The sequence below is a fragment of the Kogia breviceps genome, chromosome 5, assembly GCF_026419965.1.
Source record: "Kogia breviceps isolate mKogBre1 chromosome 5, mKogBre1 haplotype 1, whole genome shotgun sequence".
NCBI lineage: Eukaryota > Metazoa > Chordata > Mammalia > Artiodactyla > Physeteridae > Kogia > Kogia breviceps.
The window spans coordinates 79,533,529-79,552,900 of record NC_081314.1 but is presented as its reverse complement, the minus strand read 5'-3'; the positions used below and the strand labels follow the sequence as shown (position 1 = coordinate 79,552,900).

General features: G+C 36.0%; 1 protein-coding gene across 2 annotated transcripts in view; it reads right to left on the bottom strand.

Annotated features, from left to right (window-relative positions):
• Positions 1-3,178: 3,178 nt before the first annotated feature.
• Positions 3,179-19,372, bottom strand: part of SNX4 (sorting nexin 4) — a 68,353-nt gene continuing 52,159 nt past the window's right edge. For both annotated transcript variants that reach the window (XM_059064405.2, XM_067034399.1), the window contains 6 exons: positions 18,878-18,943; positions 14,845-14,934; positions 10,535-10,634; positions 8,810-8,955; positions 7,341-7,455; positions 3,179-4,544 (listed from right to left, as the gene is read on the bottom strand). In XM_059064405.2, coding sequence (XP_058920388.1) covers positions 4,497-4,544; positions 7,341-7,455; positions 8,810-8,955; positions 10,535-10,634; positions 14,845-14,934; positions 18,878-18,943 — 565 coding nt within the window. In that variant the 3' untranslated portion in view covers positions 3,179-4,496. The remainder of the gene's footprint in view (positions 4,545-7,340; positions 7,456-8,809; positions 8,956-10,534; positions 10,635-14,844; positions 14,935-18,877; positions 18,944-19,372) is intronic.

Here is a 19,372-nt window from a genome sequence, read left to right as displayed (position 1 = left end):
ACCTTTTGGACTTGTGGAGTGCCCAGGAAGTGAACATACTTACTGTTAGAGCTTTAAGAATGAGGGATCCATCTTCTTCAAGGTTCAACAAATATTCGGAGAAAAATGAGCACAGGGAACAATAGGGGAGGGAGATAGGTGAAGGGAGAAAGCCAGAGGAATTTCAGCATTGGTGGGAGGAGAGGGGGAAATGGGGACAGATATTGCCTAAAGGGCAATTGTCTAGTGATGGACTTAACTTTCCCAACATTAAGTATGATGGTAGCTGGAGGTTTTCCACAGATGCCCTTTATCAGACTGTTTCCTTCTATTCCTAGTTTCCTGGGGCTTCCCTGCTGGCGCAGTGGTTGAGAGGCCGCCTGCCAATGCAGGGGACATGGGTTCGTGCCCTGGTCCAGGAAGATCCCACATGCCGCGGAGCAGCTGGGCCCGTGAGCCATGGCCGCTGGGCCTGCGCATCCGGAGCCTGTGCTCCGCAACGGGAGAGGCCACAGCAGTGAGAGGCCCGCGTACTGCAAAAAAAATAAAAATAAAAATTAAAAAAATAAATATTCCTAGTTTCCTGAGAGTTTTATCATGAATCAGTGTTGAATCTTGTCAAATGCTTTGTCTACATGTATTGAAATGATCATGAAGTATTTCCTTTATTCTGTTAATATGGTGGTTATAGTTACTGACTTTTAATTTTAAACTAACCTTTCATTCTGCAATAAACTCTACTTGCTCATAAGGTATTATGCTCTTTACATACTGCTGGATTCAATTAGCTAATAGTTTAATGATTTTTGCATCTATGCTCATGATATATATTGATACCTCACTTTCCTTCCTTGAAATGTCTTTCGCCAGTTTTGGTATTAGAGTAATACTTGTTCTCATTTTTTCAAAAAAATTGGGAAAAGTATTCCCTTTTCCCTATTTTCTGAAAATTTATGTAGAATTAAAGCTTTTCTTCCTTAAATATTTGATAGAATTCACCAATAAAGCCATGTGGACCTGAAGTTCTTTTGCAGGAAAATTTCTGATAATAAATTTCTTTGATATAAGGTTATTTACATTTTCTGTCTCATATCAGTTTTCCTAAGCTATTATTTTTCAAGAAATTTGATGACTTCATCTAATTTATTGGTTAAAATTTGTCCATTATTATCCTTTTAATGATTGTAAGATCTATAATAACATCCCCAATTTCATTCCTGATAGGGATAATCTGTGCTTTTTCTTTTTCCACTGAGTTTTGCTAGAGGTTTAACTTTATTACTCTTCTCAAAGAACCAACTTTTGGCTGTGTTACCTCTATAATTTACCTGTTTTCAGTATCACTGATTTTTTTTTTTTTTTGCGGTACGCGGGCCTCTCACCGCTGTGGCCTCTCCCGTTGCGGAGCACAGGCTCCGGACGCGCAGGCCCAGCGGCCATGGCTCACGGGCCCAGGCTCCGCGGCACGTGGGATCTTCCCGGACCGTGGCACGAACCCGTGTCCCCTACATCGGTAGGCGGACTCTCAACCACTGCGCCACCAGGGAAGCCCAGTATCACTGATTTTTGCTCTTACTTTTAATATTTCTTTCTTCTAGTTACTTTGAATTTATTTTTATTGATTGCTTGATTTAATTTTGGCTGTGTCGGGTCTTTGTTGCTGCACGCGGGCTCTCTCTAGCTGTGGCGAGCAGGGGCTACTGTTCGTTGCAGTGTGTGGGCTTCTCATTGCAGTGGTTTCTCGTTGCAAAGCATGGGTTCTAGGCGTTCGGGCTTCAGTAGCTGTGACGTGTGAGCTCGGTAGTTCTGGCTCATGGGCTCTAGAGTACAGGCTCAGTAGTTGTGGCACACGGGCTTAGCTGCTCCACGGCATGTGGGATCTTCCCAGACCAGGGATCGAACCTGTGTCCCCTGCATTGGCAGGTGGATTCTTAGCCACTGTGCCACCAGGGAAGTCCTTACTTTCAATTTAATTAGCTCCTTTCCCCACTAGTCCCTTCCTTCCTTTCAAATATATAAATATGTAAAGCTATTTAGGAAGCAAGTACAATTTTTCTGATTTGTACTCCTGTTGCTTTATTTTTCGGGGTTACAAAACCTTGAAAGAAACTCCTAAATGTTTTTAGGGAAAAATTTTCAGGAGAATCAGTAAATTCTACCCTGGAGGAGAATATGCATATATATCTAAAAAATGATTATAAGGCTATAAAAAGCCTAGCATTCCTCTTACATAACTCTTGGTTTTTCATTCCATTCCAAGCTGCGTGTGTGTTTATTCTAAAGATGCTTGAATTTTAAGAACCCCCAGTTCCTTTGTTGGATGCTATGCTGTAATTACCAGTGACTCATTCATCAAGTTTCTGGATGTAAATGAAGGCTAGGTATGACTTCAGTTAATTTTAATGCTTTGACCACACTAACTGCATCACTAGTACACTGTCAAGATGAAATTTTCCTGTTACTACGTATTTACATTTATGTAATGAGTCTTCTTTCTTTAGTTATTGCTTATCTTTGGAGATCTAACTCACCCTTTAAATAATTCATTTTGAGTTCTGGTTTTTAAATACAGAAAAGGGTTAATGCATATAGATTTTCTTTATATTTATTATGGATAGTACCAAAAATGATTTCCATCATAAAATTTCATTAAGAGTTCTTTTTTAAGGAATTATTGTGCCATCAAATGAAACTTTTTCAAAATCAACCCATCAAGAAATTCCTACTTAAATATACATACAACCAAGTGAATATTTGTATATTTCCGAGAAGATCATCTTTTAAAACATAGGTATCAGTGGCCTTTTCAAATTAAGTTAGCTAGTAGAATAAAAATCTAATACATTTTATATTTAGTCTAAGGTTAGGCTGGAAGAAAAGGCTTTTGATTTTTAAAGGCCAAGCTACTTTATTTCATGAGCCAAGAGATGATACAATTCAATGGAATGCAATGTGTACCTATCAAGATGACTTTTGCTTCTAACAACTTTATCTTTTTTTTGAAAAAAAAAAGGTAGAATTTTTAAAATCAGACATCATTTCAGCATCTTATTTTTAAAAAACCCAACATTTTGGCATAAGACAAATTTATACAATTAAACACTTCAAAATATAATATGGCATATATTATTTTTCCATAGGGCATCAGACACTAATAGGTACAGACCACTTTGTTAAAATAACAAAAATCATATGAAAATCAACACAATACTTCATTTATTTATTGTATAAGTTTGGCAAACAGCACAAAACTTCAGCAACATTTTAAACATGTAAAAAAGTCAAATGTTGAACAGTACTGGAAATCTTTTTTTACATAATTAATAATAATGAGTACACACTTAGGGTTCTGCGAAGCTAGCAAAATACCAAGGGTGCTTGGCTTCTGAACATATACCACAAAAACACACACACAAAAGCAATATAATTTATCTTTACAAAAATTACAGCCAAGCAATAAAAAAGGATGTTAATAATGAAGATACTAACATGTATGTTCACTACATATATCTTAAACAATGAAATGCTACACTTTGTACCCTGAAATGCCATGTGTAGAGAGCCAAGCAGAGTCAATTTAGGCTCATCACCGAGGTTAAGAATTATCTGAGGGCTTCCCTGGTGGCGCAGTGGTTGAGAGACCGCCTGCTGATGCATAGGACGCGGGTTCGTGCCCCGGTCCGGGAGGATCCCACGTGCCGTGGAGCGGCTGGGCCCGTGAGCCATGGCCGCTGAGCCTGCGCGTCCGGAGCCTGTGCTCCGCAACGGGAGAGGCCACAGCTGTGAGAGGCCCGCGTACCACCAAAAAAAAAAAAGAATTATCTGAGAATTTAATGCTTGTATGTAACATACTCAATGAAAGCTTGCTATATACCAATTCCTAGGTCACAACAATGTATTTTACTATATATCTGAGAAGTTGTGTCTTCTTTGTTGGCAGTGTAAAATTTTTGACTAGTATCAAAATTCTGGTAAAACACACATTGAAGGCATTTTCTAGTGTATGCAATGTTTGGGGGCATTAAAGAATGTGGGAGAAATTCTTAGATTCCACACTAAGTTTCTGCTGAGGTTTGTCAAAGCAAACAGCTCAACTATAAGGCAAGGAAAATTAACCCCCTATAACAGATTAGTGGGTCTTACCAAACAAAGATAAGAATTCAATCTTAGGAAAAAACTCCCTACATAAGCAGACCTGAAACAGTGGGCACTAAAACGAACATCTAAAAATTACCTAACATCCTGATATTCATTGGTTCAGAAGCCTGACAATTTGTTGGCATATTTTATCTAACATTTTTAGAATCAGCACCAGTCCCCAAAACCTCAAATTATAATATTTAATCTTCATGAAAATACACCCTTTTGTGCTATATTAACACTACAATCAAATTAAAGAAAGATGAATTTACTCAACTTATATATTTTTGTGTATACTGGTAGCAACTTAAATTTTTTTATTTACTTGTGCTTCTGTTTTGGGGCACTTTGATTGAAGAAAAACTCATTTCACAGGATTACATCTTGCTAAAGCATTCCTTAGCATTGGTCCAAACTTGAATTCCCTTTAAAAACAAACAAATCAAAAAAAAAAAAAAAAAAAAAACTTTAAAATGTGATTTTGGAAGGATTCAGAAAGCCCAAGTATTTGGCTTACTGGTATGCTAAGTTTTACTTTTTGGAATAATTAACAAGTCCAGCAAGTAGGACACTTCTTCTGGCAATAGCTAATATAAGTTATTGTCAAATACTTTTGAAAAAAGTAATAGAATCATTTGTATGAGCCTATCTTCAAAACAGAATGAACTCCTAAAACTTCTTTTTGAAAAACTCATTTACTCATATCACATATTCATATCATTTCTATTTATAAACCAAACAATTCTGTAATATTTGAAACAAAAGAAAAAACTTATTAGTCTAACAAATATAAATTAATGAATTATTAATTTATTAGTCTAATAATCAATATTTTGATAATTAAGTACTAATTAAGTACTAAGTTAACAACTCCTTTTCAATGGTTATAGCAGGCAATTTAGCAAAAAAACTAATATGCTATAATATACCTAACATGCTTAAACAAAAATGCATGTTTGAAACTGGGAAAAAAATGCATGTTTGTAAAAATGTAACAGTAAAATCTAGACAGTGGTAGAAATAAAGGTATGTTTTCAATAAACAAGATATATATTTGCCAATAACTGCTAATTTATGAAGAAAGAATATTTTCTTTAATATTTAAACATTTAAGTTTGTCAATATTTATTGAGGCTTCAAACAATAGGAAAAAAATTAATCTTTTTAGCTTTTCTTCCTCCCTGATGGAATACAAAAAGAAAAAAAAAAACCCCAAAAAATCTTTTAAAATGTCCCAGATTGCCTGGATAAAGTAGTATCTAATGGAGGATTTGTTGGTAGAATGGATAAGACAGATCTCATGTGCACTGTCCTAGTAAGACATCCATAAGACAGTAAAGGAAAAAACAAAAGCTACACACTAGCACATATAATGCAATCCTGTTTTTGTGGGAAAGGAAAGTGTGTATTTTCTAAATGATTGTATATGTACAAATGAGTCTGAAAAGATAAACATGAAGATGTAACAGTGTTGAGTTTTCAAAAAGGGATTTGGGGAAGGAGGAGGAGAATTTTTACTTAATAAGTAAAAATTTACAAATAAGCTTCTGGCTTATTTGAAATTTTTACAATGAGCATATATGTTATTTTTTTTAATTTAAAAAGATAAAATAACTTGAAATATATAGATACCCACATTTACCAAAAAAAGCTGATGTTAATCTTGACTTCTCATACTTAATTTTTTAAGTTTCTAAAGAAAATAGCACTGTACATTTTCAAATATAAGAATCCACTCCACTTAGGCAAGAAAATAAAACATGAAACACTGCAACACTGTTCCTAAGAAATAAGGTAAACATACACTCTTACTAATCTCACGTGAGTAAACTGTTGTTACTCTATAGTTATTATCTTAGGATACACCAGATACCCAACAGTGTGTCCGCACATACCTACAGTAATATCTTGTTTATCCAGAGATTACTTTTTAGCACCCTCAATCCGCTCACCCTAAGCAAAGTGGCAGGGGCAAAGTCCTTTGAGCCATTACACAAAATCTGCATTCTTGGACAAGAAGCAAATGGGAGATCACAGGAACCTATTAATGAATCTTTTACAGGAATAAAACAAAACAAAACCAACACTAAAAACCTTTGTTTTCTGATCTTTCAGACCACCGAAGAGTTAAAAAGGCAGATTAGAAAGACAGTAAACGTGAAGCAGCAGAAGGAACTGATGGGATGACAGCAGCAGAGACAAAAACACCCCAAACTACAATATATTCAACCATCAGCATTTGCAGATTGATCAGTCATGGTTGTAACTTCTCTCAAGTGACCCCAAAGATGTACAACATGAAGTAACTTACAATTTCACTGAAGCATAACTATAAATTTGGCCCAATGACTAATGTGTGAGTCTGTTGTTTCTGTCTCAAAACATCTTTGTTGTCTACTGCTATTTCTGGTCATACAAGTAAAAACAGCTAAGAAAGTGACGGTTCCAAGCCAGAAAATACGAACTTTGGATAAATTAAAGCATAAGAGTGTTTGTATGAGTGTGATTTTTTTTCCCTCTAAGAATGTCTTCATAAATATGGGAATCCATCTTACTATGTGATATACTGAGATAAAGCATGTTATATCGCTCAATAAATTGCGAAGTGCTAGAGAAATGTAAAGCGCTGGGGCTGACTGGTGGTTGCACAGGCAGATCCTGGGTTATGAAGAAGAGGTTAAGGAATATTTTGTATTTTGTTCTTATAATAGTGTTTTAGAAAGATCTCCATCACTGCCAAAACATTTATTTTAACCAGAATAAGCTTCAACGTCCATGCCTTCTACTGAGATGTCAACTACGTGAAGGGTTTACTCTGACAACAAACCGTATTGCAGCCACAGTTTCCCAAAATAACACTGAAACCATTTTCCAGTCAAAGTATATATCACTGTTAGAAATGGTACTGTACTGCCCTGTCCAAGGGCAGTAACCCTGGGACATGTAACCAGAGTAATGTTGTTAGTACATATTTTCACATACAAGTTATAAACGGGGCATACAAATTTGGAACTTTAGATGAGTAGAGACTCGGTAATTGATATTTTGATTATGACCCTTCTTTCAAAATTAAGTAGAGAAACTGAGAAACATTCTGGAAGAGAAGAATGGACTTTAAAAATGAAAATGATAAATACTTTGGTCCAAATAAGAAACCGATGTTAAAGAAATTTGCAGGCACTTCTGAATATACTTGTACCTTCACTGAAACCAAAACCTACCTTTTTGCACATACTGATCTGCATGACTGCATAGCTTATGAGGGCCTCCTTTAAATCATGGTTCTTTTGTTCTTTGAAGCGTTCAATATCAGCCCAAGCATTTTTGACAAATTCTCTGAAATAAAAGGTATAGTCATTATTATTATTATTATTTAAATTAAGTAAACTACATATTATAAATTTGAATAACCACTTCTCATTTGAGTTGGGTTTTTGTCTATATAGAAGAAAAAGCTATTGCGTGTATAAGATAGTTCTATTTTTTTTCTTTTCGTAAAAATTACAGTGGGAGAAAAAGCATACAGTCATACACTCATCTACATTTTAATAATCTCTATTTTGCCACAAGAATTCCAGCTTCAAATTATTCCCATAAGACAGATGTAAATGGCTTCCTGAACCAGCTCATAAGCCTAACAGATGCCACATGAAGTTGCCTTCCTGGGGTCACTGGAAAACATACATTCTTTTCAACAAGATGGATTATGTATCACATTTAGCATGTGCTTAATTTTTTTTTTTTTTTCGGTATGCAGGCCTCTCACTGTTGTGGCCTCTCCCATTGCGGAGCACAGGCTCCAGACGCGCAGGCTCAGCAGCCATGGCTCATGGGCCCAGCCGCTTCGCGGCGTGTGGGATCTTCCCGAACTGGGGCACGAACCCGTGTCCCCTGCATCAGCTGGAGGACTCCCAACTGCACCACCAGGGAAGCCCCTATCATGTGCTTACTTTAAATGACAACTAGAGTTTAAAAAATTCTGAGAGCAATTTGTCCCTTTATTTTTATTTTTTTTATTTTTTTTTATTTTTGGCTGCACCGCCTGGCATGCAGAACTTCCCTGACCAGGGATTGAACCCACGCACCCTGCAGTGGAAGTGCGGAATCTTAACCACTGTCTTTTAAACTCTATTCATGAGAGTTTAGTTTGACTTACTTGATGCCGGAAGTTTTAAAAATTAACAAAACCACCTCCAAATCAGTGATACACTCTCGGTCTGCCTTGGTCTACTCAACAACTATCAGGTGAAAACAACAATATGAAAAATGAGCCCAACAGTCTACAAAACTGCCATGCAATACTGACATGAACCAAGTGCTACGACAGCCTGTGAGGATAAGAGAAAGCTTCACAAGAGAAGTAATTCAAGAGCTTGGCACTGGAGAATGATCAGGCTTTTAACTGACAGAAAAGGGCAGAGGGAATGTGCAAAGGATAGAAATCATGAAAAGTACAGGAAAATAGTATTATGAAGCTTAGATACTTTCTTCTTCCTCTTTCCCTGACACTAAAACAACTGTTTCTATGCAACATGATTTTTGATTACTCAAATTTCTTAGGAATACTCAATCACTGCATTTTAGAAGAACAGGCTACATCCAGGGACACTGGTGAAGCTGGCGATGGTTATAAACAATCTGTCACAAAGTCAACATGTCTAGCCATGTTAAAACACCTCAGCATTTTTACCTGCCTTCCTGATTTTTAGACTTAAGTTGTTGTTCTCCTTCATTTATTTGTTCTTCTAGCACCTTTATTCTGGCTTCTCTCTGCTCTGGAGTTTCTTGACCAAAGAGCTTGGTAGTCATTCCCTTCAAAGAAAATGTTCTCACGGTCTAAAATGAAATAGAGACAGATGAATGGATAAACAACACATATACACTGAAATATTATTCAGCCTTAAAAAGGAAGGAAATTCTGACACATGCTACAACATGGATGAACCTTGAGGACATTGTGGTAAGTGAAATAATCCAGTCACAAAAAGACAAATACTATATGAGTCTACTTATATGAGGTATCCAAAGTAGTGAAATTCATAGAGACAGAAAGTAGAATGGTGACTGCCAGAGGCTGGGTGGAGAGGGAAATTGACAGTTGATATTTAACAGGTACAGAGTTTCGATTTTGCAAAGATGAAAACAGTTCTGCAGGTTGGTTACACAACAATGTAAATGTACTTACTACTATTGAACTTTACCATTAAAAATGGTTAAGATAATAGATCTTATGTTCTGGATATTTTACCACAATTATTTTTTTTTTTAAAGGGGAAATAGCCATTTCCTCCCTAGCTCAGACAGAAAACACCACAAGCCTTATAACCAGGGAGCTACTAATAAGATTTCTAACACTGGAAAATATGGAAGAATCAAAAAGGGAAAAATTTTAACTGAGCTTCTTCATCATATGGAAAACTTCTAGGTGAAGTATTAGGCAAGTTATTTCTTTATGTTAGTGATCATATTTTTTCTAATTACTCTGTGATATAAAAAATAGATAAAATTCAACAGGCAACAGTGAAAATAAACTAAAGAAGCTATTTCAAATCTGTGTAACTCACACTAAAACTTGGTATCTATGAGTAAAACAGGATGCCTAAATCCAAGCCTCAAGCTTCACTGCTTTACCATTTCCTCATTCTCTGGAGTTTACTGAGGGAAACACATTTAGGAGTAGAGAACCAAGCTCCCTGAAAATGGACTGGGAATTTCCCCTGGATTTTAAAATTAAATCAAGACAGTGTGTACCTGTTTCATGGCTAGAGGTCTTTTCCCACATATCTCTATGTGGGTAGCCCACAAGCACTTTCACAAGTAAAGTACTTGTTAACTATGAAATGACTCATAAATGGTGGCATTGTAACTGCTTCTTTACTTCCAGATTGTGTGCTCTCACCATGACAGCTTTTTTATTCCAATGAAATAGCTGGACAGTAGAAAGCTGATTATAAAAATGATCTAAGTCCAATACAATAAGATAAGGAATTTTCTTCACAAGTATTCACTGTAAGCATTCAAGAATAAAGTATACAAAAAGCTCCCTGTTAGGAGAGAGGCACTGATTCTAAAAAGGCAAAGTTTTTCAAAGTTAACTAAAATTTCTATAATATACCAGGTAAAATTAAACCTGGCAAAGGTCATTATTTCAATCCCAAAGAATAATGTTTTTTCACTTGGACTTAATCAGAAAAGAGATGGTTCTTATTACACACAGCAATGTTGGCAAAATTCTTACAACACTAATATAATATATGTTTTAATGGCGTACATCCTTTTATATCAAGATCACAAACAAAAGAATTATAAAGTTCCCCACAAATTATTTCCCTGTAAAAGCTACAGGCATCCTGCAGTCCATTCCACTTAAGGTTTGCTATAGGAATACCAGAGACCTAAATGGAAAACCACTCACCCCAGTTGCCAGTTCCTCACACTGCTGCTTCTTGGACGCTAAGTCCTGAGCAGCCATCTCCAAATCATACTGCATAAGTTCATGTTTCCTGCACACAGCCCTAGGGATGAAAGAAAGTGCTGCCATTTAATTTTTGTGGCTTCTCCACTAATATGTTAAAAATTTTTTTTTCAAGGGTAAAGGGGAGGCATTCACATCTTACTACGGTCGGAACTTTTATATACAGAATTTTCAAGTTTAAAATGTAGTAGCCCAGGGCTTCCCTGGTGGCGCAGTGGTTGAGAATCCGCCTGCCGATGCAGGGGACACGGGTTCGTGCCCCGGTCTGGGAAGATCCCACATGCCGCGGAGCGGCTGGGCCGGTGAGCCATGGCCGCTGAGCCTGTGTGTCTGGAGCCTATGCTCCGCAACGGGAAAAGGCCACAACAGTGAGAGGCCCGCATACCACAAAAAAAAAAAAAAAAAAAAAAATGTAGTAGCCCAACATTAAAAATTTAATCTAGCAGAACCTAAGCATAAAAACTTTATATATACTTAAAACAAATAAGGTTGTTTTCCAATACTTGCAACATTTTTTTCAATAAACATACCATTATCACATACATTTAAAAATCCCTTTTGTATAACACAGGAACTAATGCTATAATCTCACATAACAACTGAGCCTTGTTTAAAAGGACATTATCTCAAAGCTTTCTTCTTTTTATTTAGAAACGTCTATTAGTTTTTATTTTCATAAAAGTAATCCATGCTCACTGAGAAAAAAAAAGATTCTAATACAAGAATGAACAAAATAAGTTTCAAGAATGCTCTTTTCCCCAGTGCCACTATCCAGACATAATTCATGTTAATAGATAGTATATATCGTTCCAGACTTTACCTAGGCATTTACAAATACACATATCCACCCACCCCCAGTAATTCTACATCTTTCCTTTCTCAACTATTTATATACCAAAGACACATATATTTCTGTATCAATACACATCATTAATCTCTTCTATAACTTTTAAGAGCTGCAGAGAATTCCACTGTGTTCAGCAACTTTCTTTTGGTCCATAACTTGAAAACACCTTGGTGTAACTTTTTATTTTTTTAAAATTATTTTTGGCTGCATTGGGTCTTCATTGCTGCGTGCGGGCTTTCTCTAGTTGCAGTGAGCAGGGGCTACTCTTTGTTGCGGTGCGTGGGCTTCAGTAATTGTGGCACGTGGGCTTAGTTGCTCCGCGGCATGTGGGATCTTCCCGGACCAGGGCTCGAACCTGTGTCCCCTGCATTGGCAGGAGGATTCTTAACTACTGCGCCACCAGGGAAGTCCTTGGCGTAACTTCTTACTACTCAAAACTCTAGAAGGAAAAGGGCTAACAATGTGATGTTTTCATACCAGCTACTGAACAACTAAAGGAATAGTGCTCCTCTGTTTTATTAACAGAATTCTTAGGCTGATTTTAAAAGTGATAGGGGACCGACCGTTGGTAGTGCCAAGACTCGTCAGGACGTGCATACGGTCTCTCGCTGCCTGGTGTGGGGTTTGCCATAGGCTGGCAGCTGCCCACTTCCAGTTGGCTTTCTACTGAGTTATGGGGTGCCCGGTGTGGGGCGCCAGTCCAACTGGGGCACTGCTCCTCGCCGGGCCAACCTACTTAGCTGTACTTTTCAACTTCGAAAGTTGGCAGGAGCGACAGCAGAGTTGTTGCCTCTTCGAAGCGATAAGTTCTCTGTGCTAGTCTATCAGATGAACGGCATTTACTGTTTAACTATTCCCACTGTATACTGTGCCAGGCTTTCTTAATGGAAGGTAGTATTATTACTTGTGTCCAGAATGATGAAGTTTTCGAAAGAAAAGTTACCAACTGAATTGACGATATGCTGCCCAGCTGCTACAGGACTAGGATAAAATTGATTAAAACTTAAACAGTATTAAGTCGCTATATTACTTAAAGTAACCTTTATATCAAAATAAAACATTTTGACTTTAATTTCAAAAACCTTCATAATACTAATGAAAATAAGTTACTGACATTTGTTGAAAGAATATTGGTTTGAGAGATTTGTAGCTTATCAAGCTGTGCCTTGCAAAAAATTAAATTTGTCCACCGTGATTACTTAAATTTTGTGTAGGTTCCTTTCAATTCCATGGCTCTTCCGTAATATTAGTGATAATGTAAAAGCTCGCTTTTGTACTTGTTTCCTAGTAAGATTCCTTTATTTTCTAGAACGTTATTAAAACCAGGGAGCTCTGTTGGCAGTTACCCTTTTTGACATGGATTATGTTACCTTGTGCTCTGGCTTTCTATTTGTGTCCTGCTTCCCTACCATATTACAAGTGTTGAAAGGGCAGTGATCTAATAGATTACCTTGTCTTTCCATCTCCTCATGGCTTCCTATAAGGATCACTTGAGCTAGGAAAGTGACTGGAATTAAGGCAGTAAAGTTCTTGAAGCAGTTGTTAAAACAGAAAGTAGAGGGCAGACAGAAACCATTTTCTTCTATGTATTATATGTATAACTGGACAAGATGATAGAAAGTAGTTTTAAAATCAAAGATGGAAAATCGTAGAAAATTGCCATTCCCCACAGCCAGCTTGTTCATGGTATATACACTTGTGTGAACAACCAAAGATAAATAGACAGAAAAGCAAATGTAACTTACCACTAACCAAGATCACCTCTGCAAAAAGAAATGAAAATAACTTTTGGCAGGATTCTGTTTCATCTGATATAATTCAGAATCAGGAAAAAAAGCCTTTTAAAAATACTGAGAATATTAAAAATAAGCATTTGAAGAAATCATCATTTCTAACTGAAGTGAGCCAAAAGAAGAATTATGCTGGGGTAAAGTTCAGTGATCCACTTTCTCCTAGTGTTCTTCCAAAGCCTCCTAGTCACTGGATGGAAAGCACCATTGAAAATTCCAACCAAAATAGGGAGTTGATGGCAGTACACTTTAAAACTCTCCTAAAAGTTCAAACTTAGATCTCAGATTTCAGTATGTATGTAAAACACAGCTTTTCCAAAATCCCTGGACTCTTGAAAAGCAGTGGTACAGAAATGGAAAATTACCTTGTTGCAATATACAAGGGCAAAAGATAAGTTTAAAAAATTACAAACAGCTTGTATTATATTTTATATTTTGTAAATACTGTATACCATGTATTATGTGTGTATTATTCATACTTGAGAGGTACATTATAGTTTTGTTATGAAAGTATGCATTTTGCCCTGCCCAAATGGTAGGTGTTTTGTATATATACAATGGAAAAATTTTAAGTGTGCTCAGGCACAGGAAAGACCAATTTATTTGCACAAGGTACTGAGATATTTTTTCAAGAAACAGCTGTCAAATCTCAAGGTGAAGATCTCAGTGTGAACAGTTTACTAATGCACTACTGCAGTTTAAATCTGTGGCACAACCATTGTAAACATGGGGTTTGTCTATGTTTCTCTAAATTGATTTCTGCCTTCTAATCTGTAATTACCGGAAAACTCCTATTCCCATTTTTACCAAACTTAATTTCTGGTTTGGGGTTTATATCCATTCACATTTAAAATTTTAATGCCAACAAAATCGGTTGTAATCAAATTTTAAAATAATAATAATTTGGCCCCCCAAAAAGTGATAGGAAAACAATTCATTTTTCTAAATTGACTATCTCCCAGAGAATTGTTTGGCTCTGTAGAAGATACTATAAAAAGAGAAGACAAGGCTTCCCTGGTGGCGCAGTGGTTGAGAGTCCGCTTGCCAATGCAGGGGACACGGGTTCGTGCCCCAGTCTGGGAAGATCCCACATGCCGCGGAGCAGCTGGGCCCGTGAGCCATGGCCGCTAAGCCTGCGCGTCTGGAGCCTGTGCTCCACAACGGGAGAGGCCACAACAGTGAGAGGCCCGCATACAGCAAAAAAAAAAGAGAGAAGAAAAAGTCCTGACATTAAGAAGTTGTACAACCTTACTAAGGAGATAAAATATGCAGGTATGGAAAAAAATACAGAATTTAAATGGTAACGTACAACCTAGTGACAGATTATGCTACACACTCTCAATCTATACTTTGTTTCCAATCTTCAAACTGGAAAAAGCAGAACAACATACAGACAGACCTGAAGTCTGAGACTAACAGGTTTTATCAACAAAATGCTTCAAGCACAGGGCTCATCTTAAATAGCTATGTCTAGCACTCTGTAACACACAGGAATACAATGAGACCTCATTCAATATCTGGGGGAATGAACTCATTTAAAAATCTTTATTTTAGAGTAGCATATGAGTGGTGACCAGCCACAGGGCTGCATCTGGAACATGTATTATACTTACCTCAGTGCTTCTGCATAAAAAAGATACTCCTTTAATTGATCTGCATAATGTTCTTCATCTTCTAAAATATCATCAATAGAAGATGCATACCTATTTAAAAAACATTGCAAATGTATATCTTAGAAATAACTAAATTTCCTTGTCAAATGCATTATTATGAACTTTCATCAAATCTTTAACCATGGTCATTTTAAAGTCTTTTGTCATTTACAGACAGTTCTGGGTGTACTCTGATGCTTTTGCAGAAATGTTCCTATAAAAGGGTTTCATCTTCAAGGAATTCATGGAAAAGACTCTGACAAGTACAGGTTTCTGGTAACTGACTATACTGCTGAACTGAATGAATAAGCATTTTCAGAACTCTGATGGAAAACTGATGAATTCATAAAATTACTAACAAAAGATCAAGATGAAAAAAATTAATTACATGGGACTGAGTGAACTGATGAGGATGATTATAATTTTTGTGACTTTGAATAAAAAAATGTGATGTAAAAAAATGTTTTAAATAAAACAATTTTTAAAATAAAAATAAAAAAATAAAAAACATTGCATAGAGTAACCTTTATCAGGACACAAAGTATTGAAGCTCTAAAGAAGGGCTATTCAAAGCGTGGTCCACAGACCATTTGCTACCCATGAGTGACAAAAGCAAGTATAGAAAGTGAGAATAAGCACTTAGAAACATTTATAACAACTTTTTAAAATTGAAGTACAGTTGATTTACAATATTATGTTAGTTTCAGGTGTACAGCAAAGTGATTCAGTTATATATGTAGATATATTTCTTTCAGATTTTCCATTATAGGTTATTATAAGATACTGAATATTGTTCCCTGTGCTATACAGTAAACCCTTGTTGCTTACCTATTTTATGTACAGTAGTTTGTATCTGTTAATCCCACACTCCTAATTTATCCCTCCCCCCTTCAGCAATCTTTAATTACCATGACAAATTTTATTTACCTAAATGTTTTGATGAGCAAGGTCTTAGAAATAGAAAAACAAAGCAAACAAAAAACGATCCTTCTTAAGGTAGCTTAAGAAGCACTGTAATATCTTTTGTTCAAATATATTACAAAAAGGGCTACAAAATCTGTAGAAAGAATAAGAGTTTAGTATAATTGGTACCTTAGTGTTCCTGGTAGCAACTATATACAGTAATGCCAAAAAGCTACAAAAGGAAAAATCGAGCAAATAAAGATTACCGAAAATTTTAGAAGCCTTATTTTATTCTAATTCTCAATAGCAACCTCTGCTTTGATCTGGACAAGCCCTTCACTGTCGTGCCACTCTTGTTCCTGGCCTTGAGTCTTACCTTGCACACACTACTTCTCCAAATCCTACCATACGTATCTCAACACCTCTAGAAATCTTCCCAGACTTCTTTAGTCCTAGTCATCACTCTACTTCTGATATCTTATCAAAAATTGAGGACTTAAATTTTATCAAAAAAATGTCTCTTATGTTGGTTTTCTCTGATCACATTATAAATTCCCTAAGGACATGGGCTATGTCATTTACTACTTCTGTAGGGTATAAGAAACATCCTTTTTTCAAATTAATTCTGATTCCCTAGCATGGGCATAAAAGAAAAATATATTTTATGTCTCCAAGCCCACTTCATGTAGACAAGTAAACAAGTTTACTGAATTCTAAAAACAAACAAAAAATCTACGTTAATGCTCACTGAAAAGTGATGTGTTTACAGTATTTATAAAAGTAGGCAAAATATGTATTCTGTAAATATAAATTTACATTTGTTAGAGTGTGGAATTTCCCCTATGTGACTGAAAGACATCTTGAGAATCATTGTTAAGAGTAGGTAAAACTGCCTTTAGTTCATGTATCTACAAGTCTGGAAAAGTTAATGTTAAGAAAACAAAAAAGAAGATAGGTGGCTGGTGGCTTGAGGATAGGAAGCATAGTGTAGGGATAAGCAGCACATCTTTGGGTAGAAAAGGGTAAATGGTAAAGATTTTTTAGATATCATTACTAAAATTAATTTTATTTAACATTTTAAATAAACCAAGTAAAGGAATAATCCCAAATTCTTGCAAATACTAAAAATGTCCAGTCAACAGAATGCAGGAAGACTTAACAAAAAGGTTGAAGGGCTTCCCTGGTGGCGCAGTGGTTGAGAGTCCGCCTGCCGATGCAGAGGACACGGGTTCATGCCCTAGTCCGGGAAGGTCCCACATGCCGCGGAGCGGCTGGGCCCGTGAGCCATGGCCGCTGAGCCTGCGCGTCTGGAGCCTGTGCTCCGCAACGGGAGAGGCCACAGCAGTGAGAGGCCCGCGTACCACAAAAACAACAACAACAAAAAAAGGTTGAAAAGCAGCTAGTCAGCTTATATAACAGCCCCCCTCCCCCCAAATAATACTTAGATAAAATAAATATATTTTTGTCTTTTTATTATTCGGTTGTAGGAGTTCTTTATATATTATGGTTGGAAATGTTTACTCCCAGTGGCTTGCCTCTTCATTATCTTAATGGTGCGTTTGTGTGTGTTTGTGGTAAAATATAATGTAAAATTCACCTTTTTAACGATTTATTGGTGTACAGTTCAGTAAGTACATTCATATGGTTGTGCAACCATTACCACCATTCATCTCCAGAACTTTTTATCTTCCCCAACTGAAACTGTACTCCCACATTCCTTCCACTTCCAATGGCATCTTCTGATAAGCAACATTTTTAATTTTGATGAAGAACAATTTACCATTTAAAAAATATTTTTCTTTTCATATCTGCTTTAAAAAATTTTTGCTTACTCAAAGGTTGCAACAATATTCTCCTATGTTTTCTACTAAAACCTGCAATTTTAGCTTTTACACTTATGTGTATCATCCAAATTGAATTAGTTTTTATGTAAGGTGTGAGATATGGCTCAAGGTTCATTTTTTTCCATGAAGACATCCAGTTATTCCAGAACCATTTCTTGAAATGAACTACGTAAATGTGGATCTATTTCTGGACTCCATCCTATTCCACTGATCTCTTTATCTCAATGCCTGATAACTATAGCTGTATACTAAGTCTTGAAATCAGGTAATATATTCCAGGCTTGTCCTTTTTCAAGAATGTTTTGGCTATTCTACAGTCTTTGAATTTACATATAAATTTTAGAATCAGCTTATCAATTTCTATTAAAAAGTCACTGGAGTTTTGATTGGGACTGTGATTTAGGAAGAATGGTCATATTAACACTACTGAGTATTCCAATCAATCTATGAACATGGTTTAATCTCTCCATTTATTTAGGTCTTTACTTTCCCTCAGCAATGTTTATATATAAAGTTTTCAGTGTAGAGGTCTTTCACATATTTCATTAAATTAATCTGTAAGTATTCTGTTTTGATGCTATTATAAATGGCATTTTTATTTTCCAATTGTTACTAGTACGTAAAAACAACTTTTTAAAATATATTCATTGTGTATCATGCATTCTCATTAAATTCAGCTATTCCATAATATATTTGGTTGATTCTTCATGATTTTCTACATAAAAGATCCTGTTAACTGCAAATAGAGTTTTACTTCTTCCTTTCTAAGATGTATGCCCCTTATTTGATTTTCTTGTCTTACTGCACTGACCAGGACCTCTACTACCATTTTTACTAGTTGTGGTGGAAGCAGACAACCTTGCCTTGTTCCTGATTTTAGGAAACACCAATATTTCACTATTAAGTACAGTATTAGCTGTAAGTTTTAGACTGAGGAAATGCTTTATATTCCTAGTTTGATGAAAATTTTTACTGTGAATAGATGTTGATATACTTTTTCTGCATGTACTGAAAATGAACACATGGGTTTTCTTCTTTATTCTGCTAATATGTGAATTGAACTGAAAGATTTTTGAATGTTAAATTAATCTTGCATTCCCGAGATAAACTTCTTTAAGTCAAATCTATATACAGAGAGCATAATATAAATGCCAGCAAACTTTATAAAAACAGAAGAACAGAAGAATCACTAGCACTTCACCACTAATGTCACCTCAGGTTCTACCTTAAATTCTCTGGGTACTTACACATCCATATGATGACCAGCACTCTGCAGTCCATCACCCATTTCTTTTTCTATGGCACTCCACTCACTAAGAAGAAAAAGATAAAACCCCAAACATCATGAATTAGATATGGAATATTATTAAATGGACTCTTTTACAAGGTTGTTTTCTAGCTAGCTTTTAAACAATGTATAGTATCTATTTTGGATTTATTTTCTGTGACTCAGATATGCTCCTTTCCCTGAAGTTTAACAACTAAATGCAAGCGAAGGCGTTAAAATATTAGTTCAAAAGTTTGTATCTGCTGCTGTTAAGTGCAATGCAAGTATCATACAAAACAGTTTCTGCTTACAGACAACTTTCCCAGCTACGGTGCCTATTTAAATCAATTGTGGTCCTTTTAGAAACTATGAATGCTTACCCTGCTCTTGATCTACTTAATTAATTAGAATCTCAGGGATAGAGCTGAGGCATGCATATTTTTAATTACTACATGGATGATTCTGATAAACACAC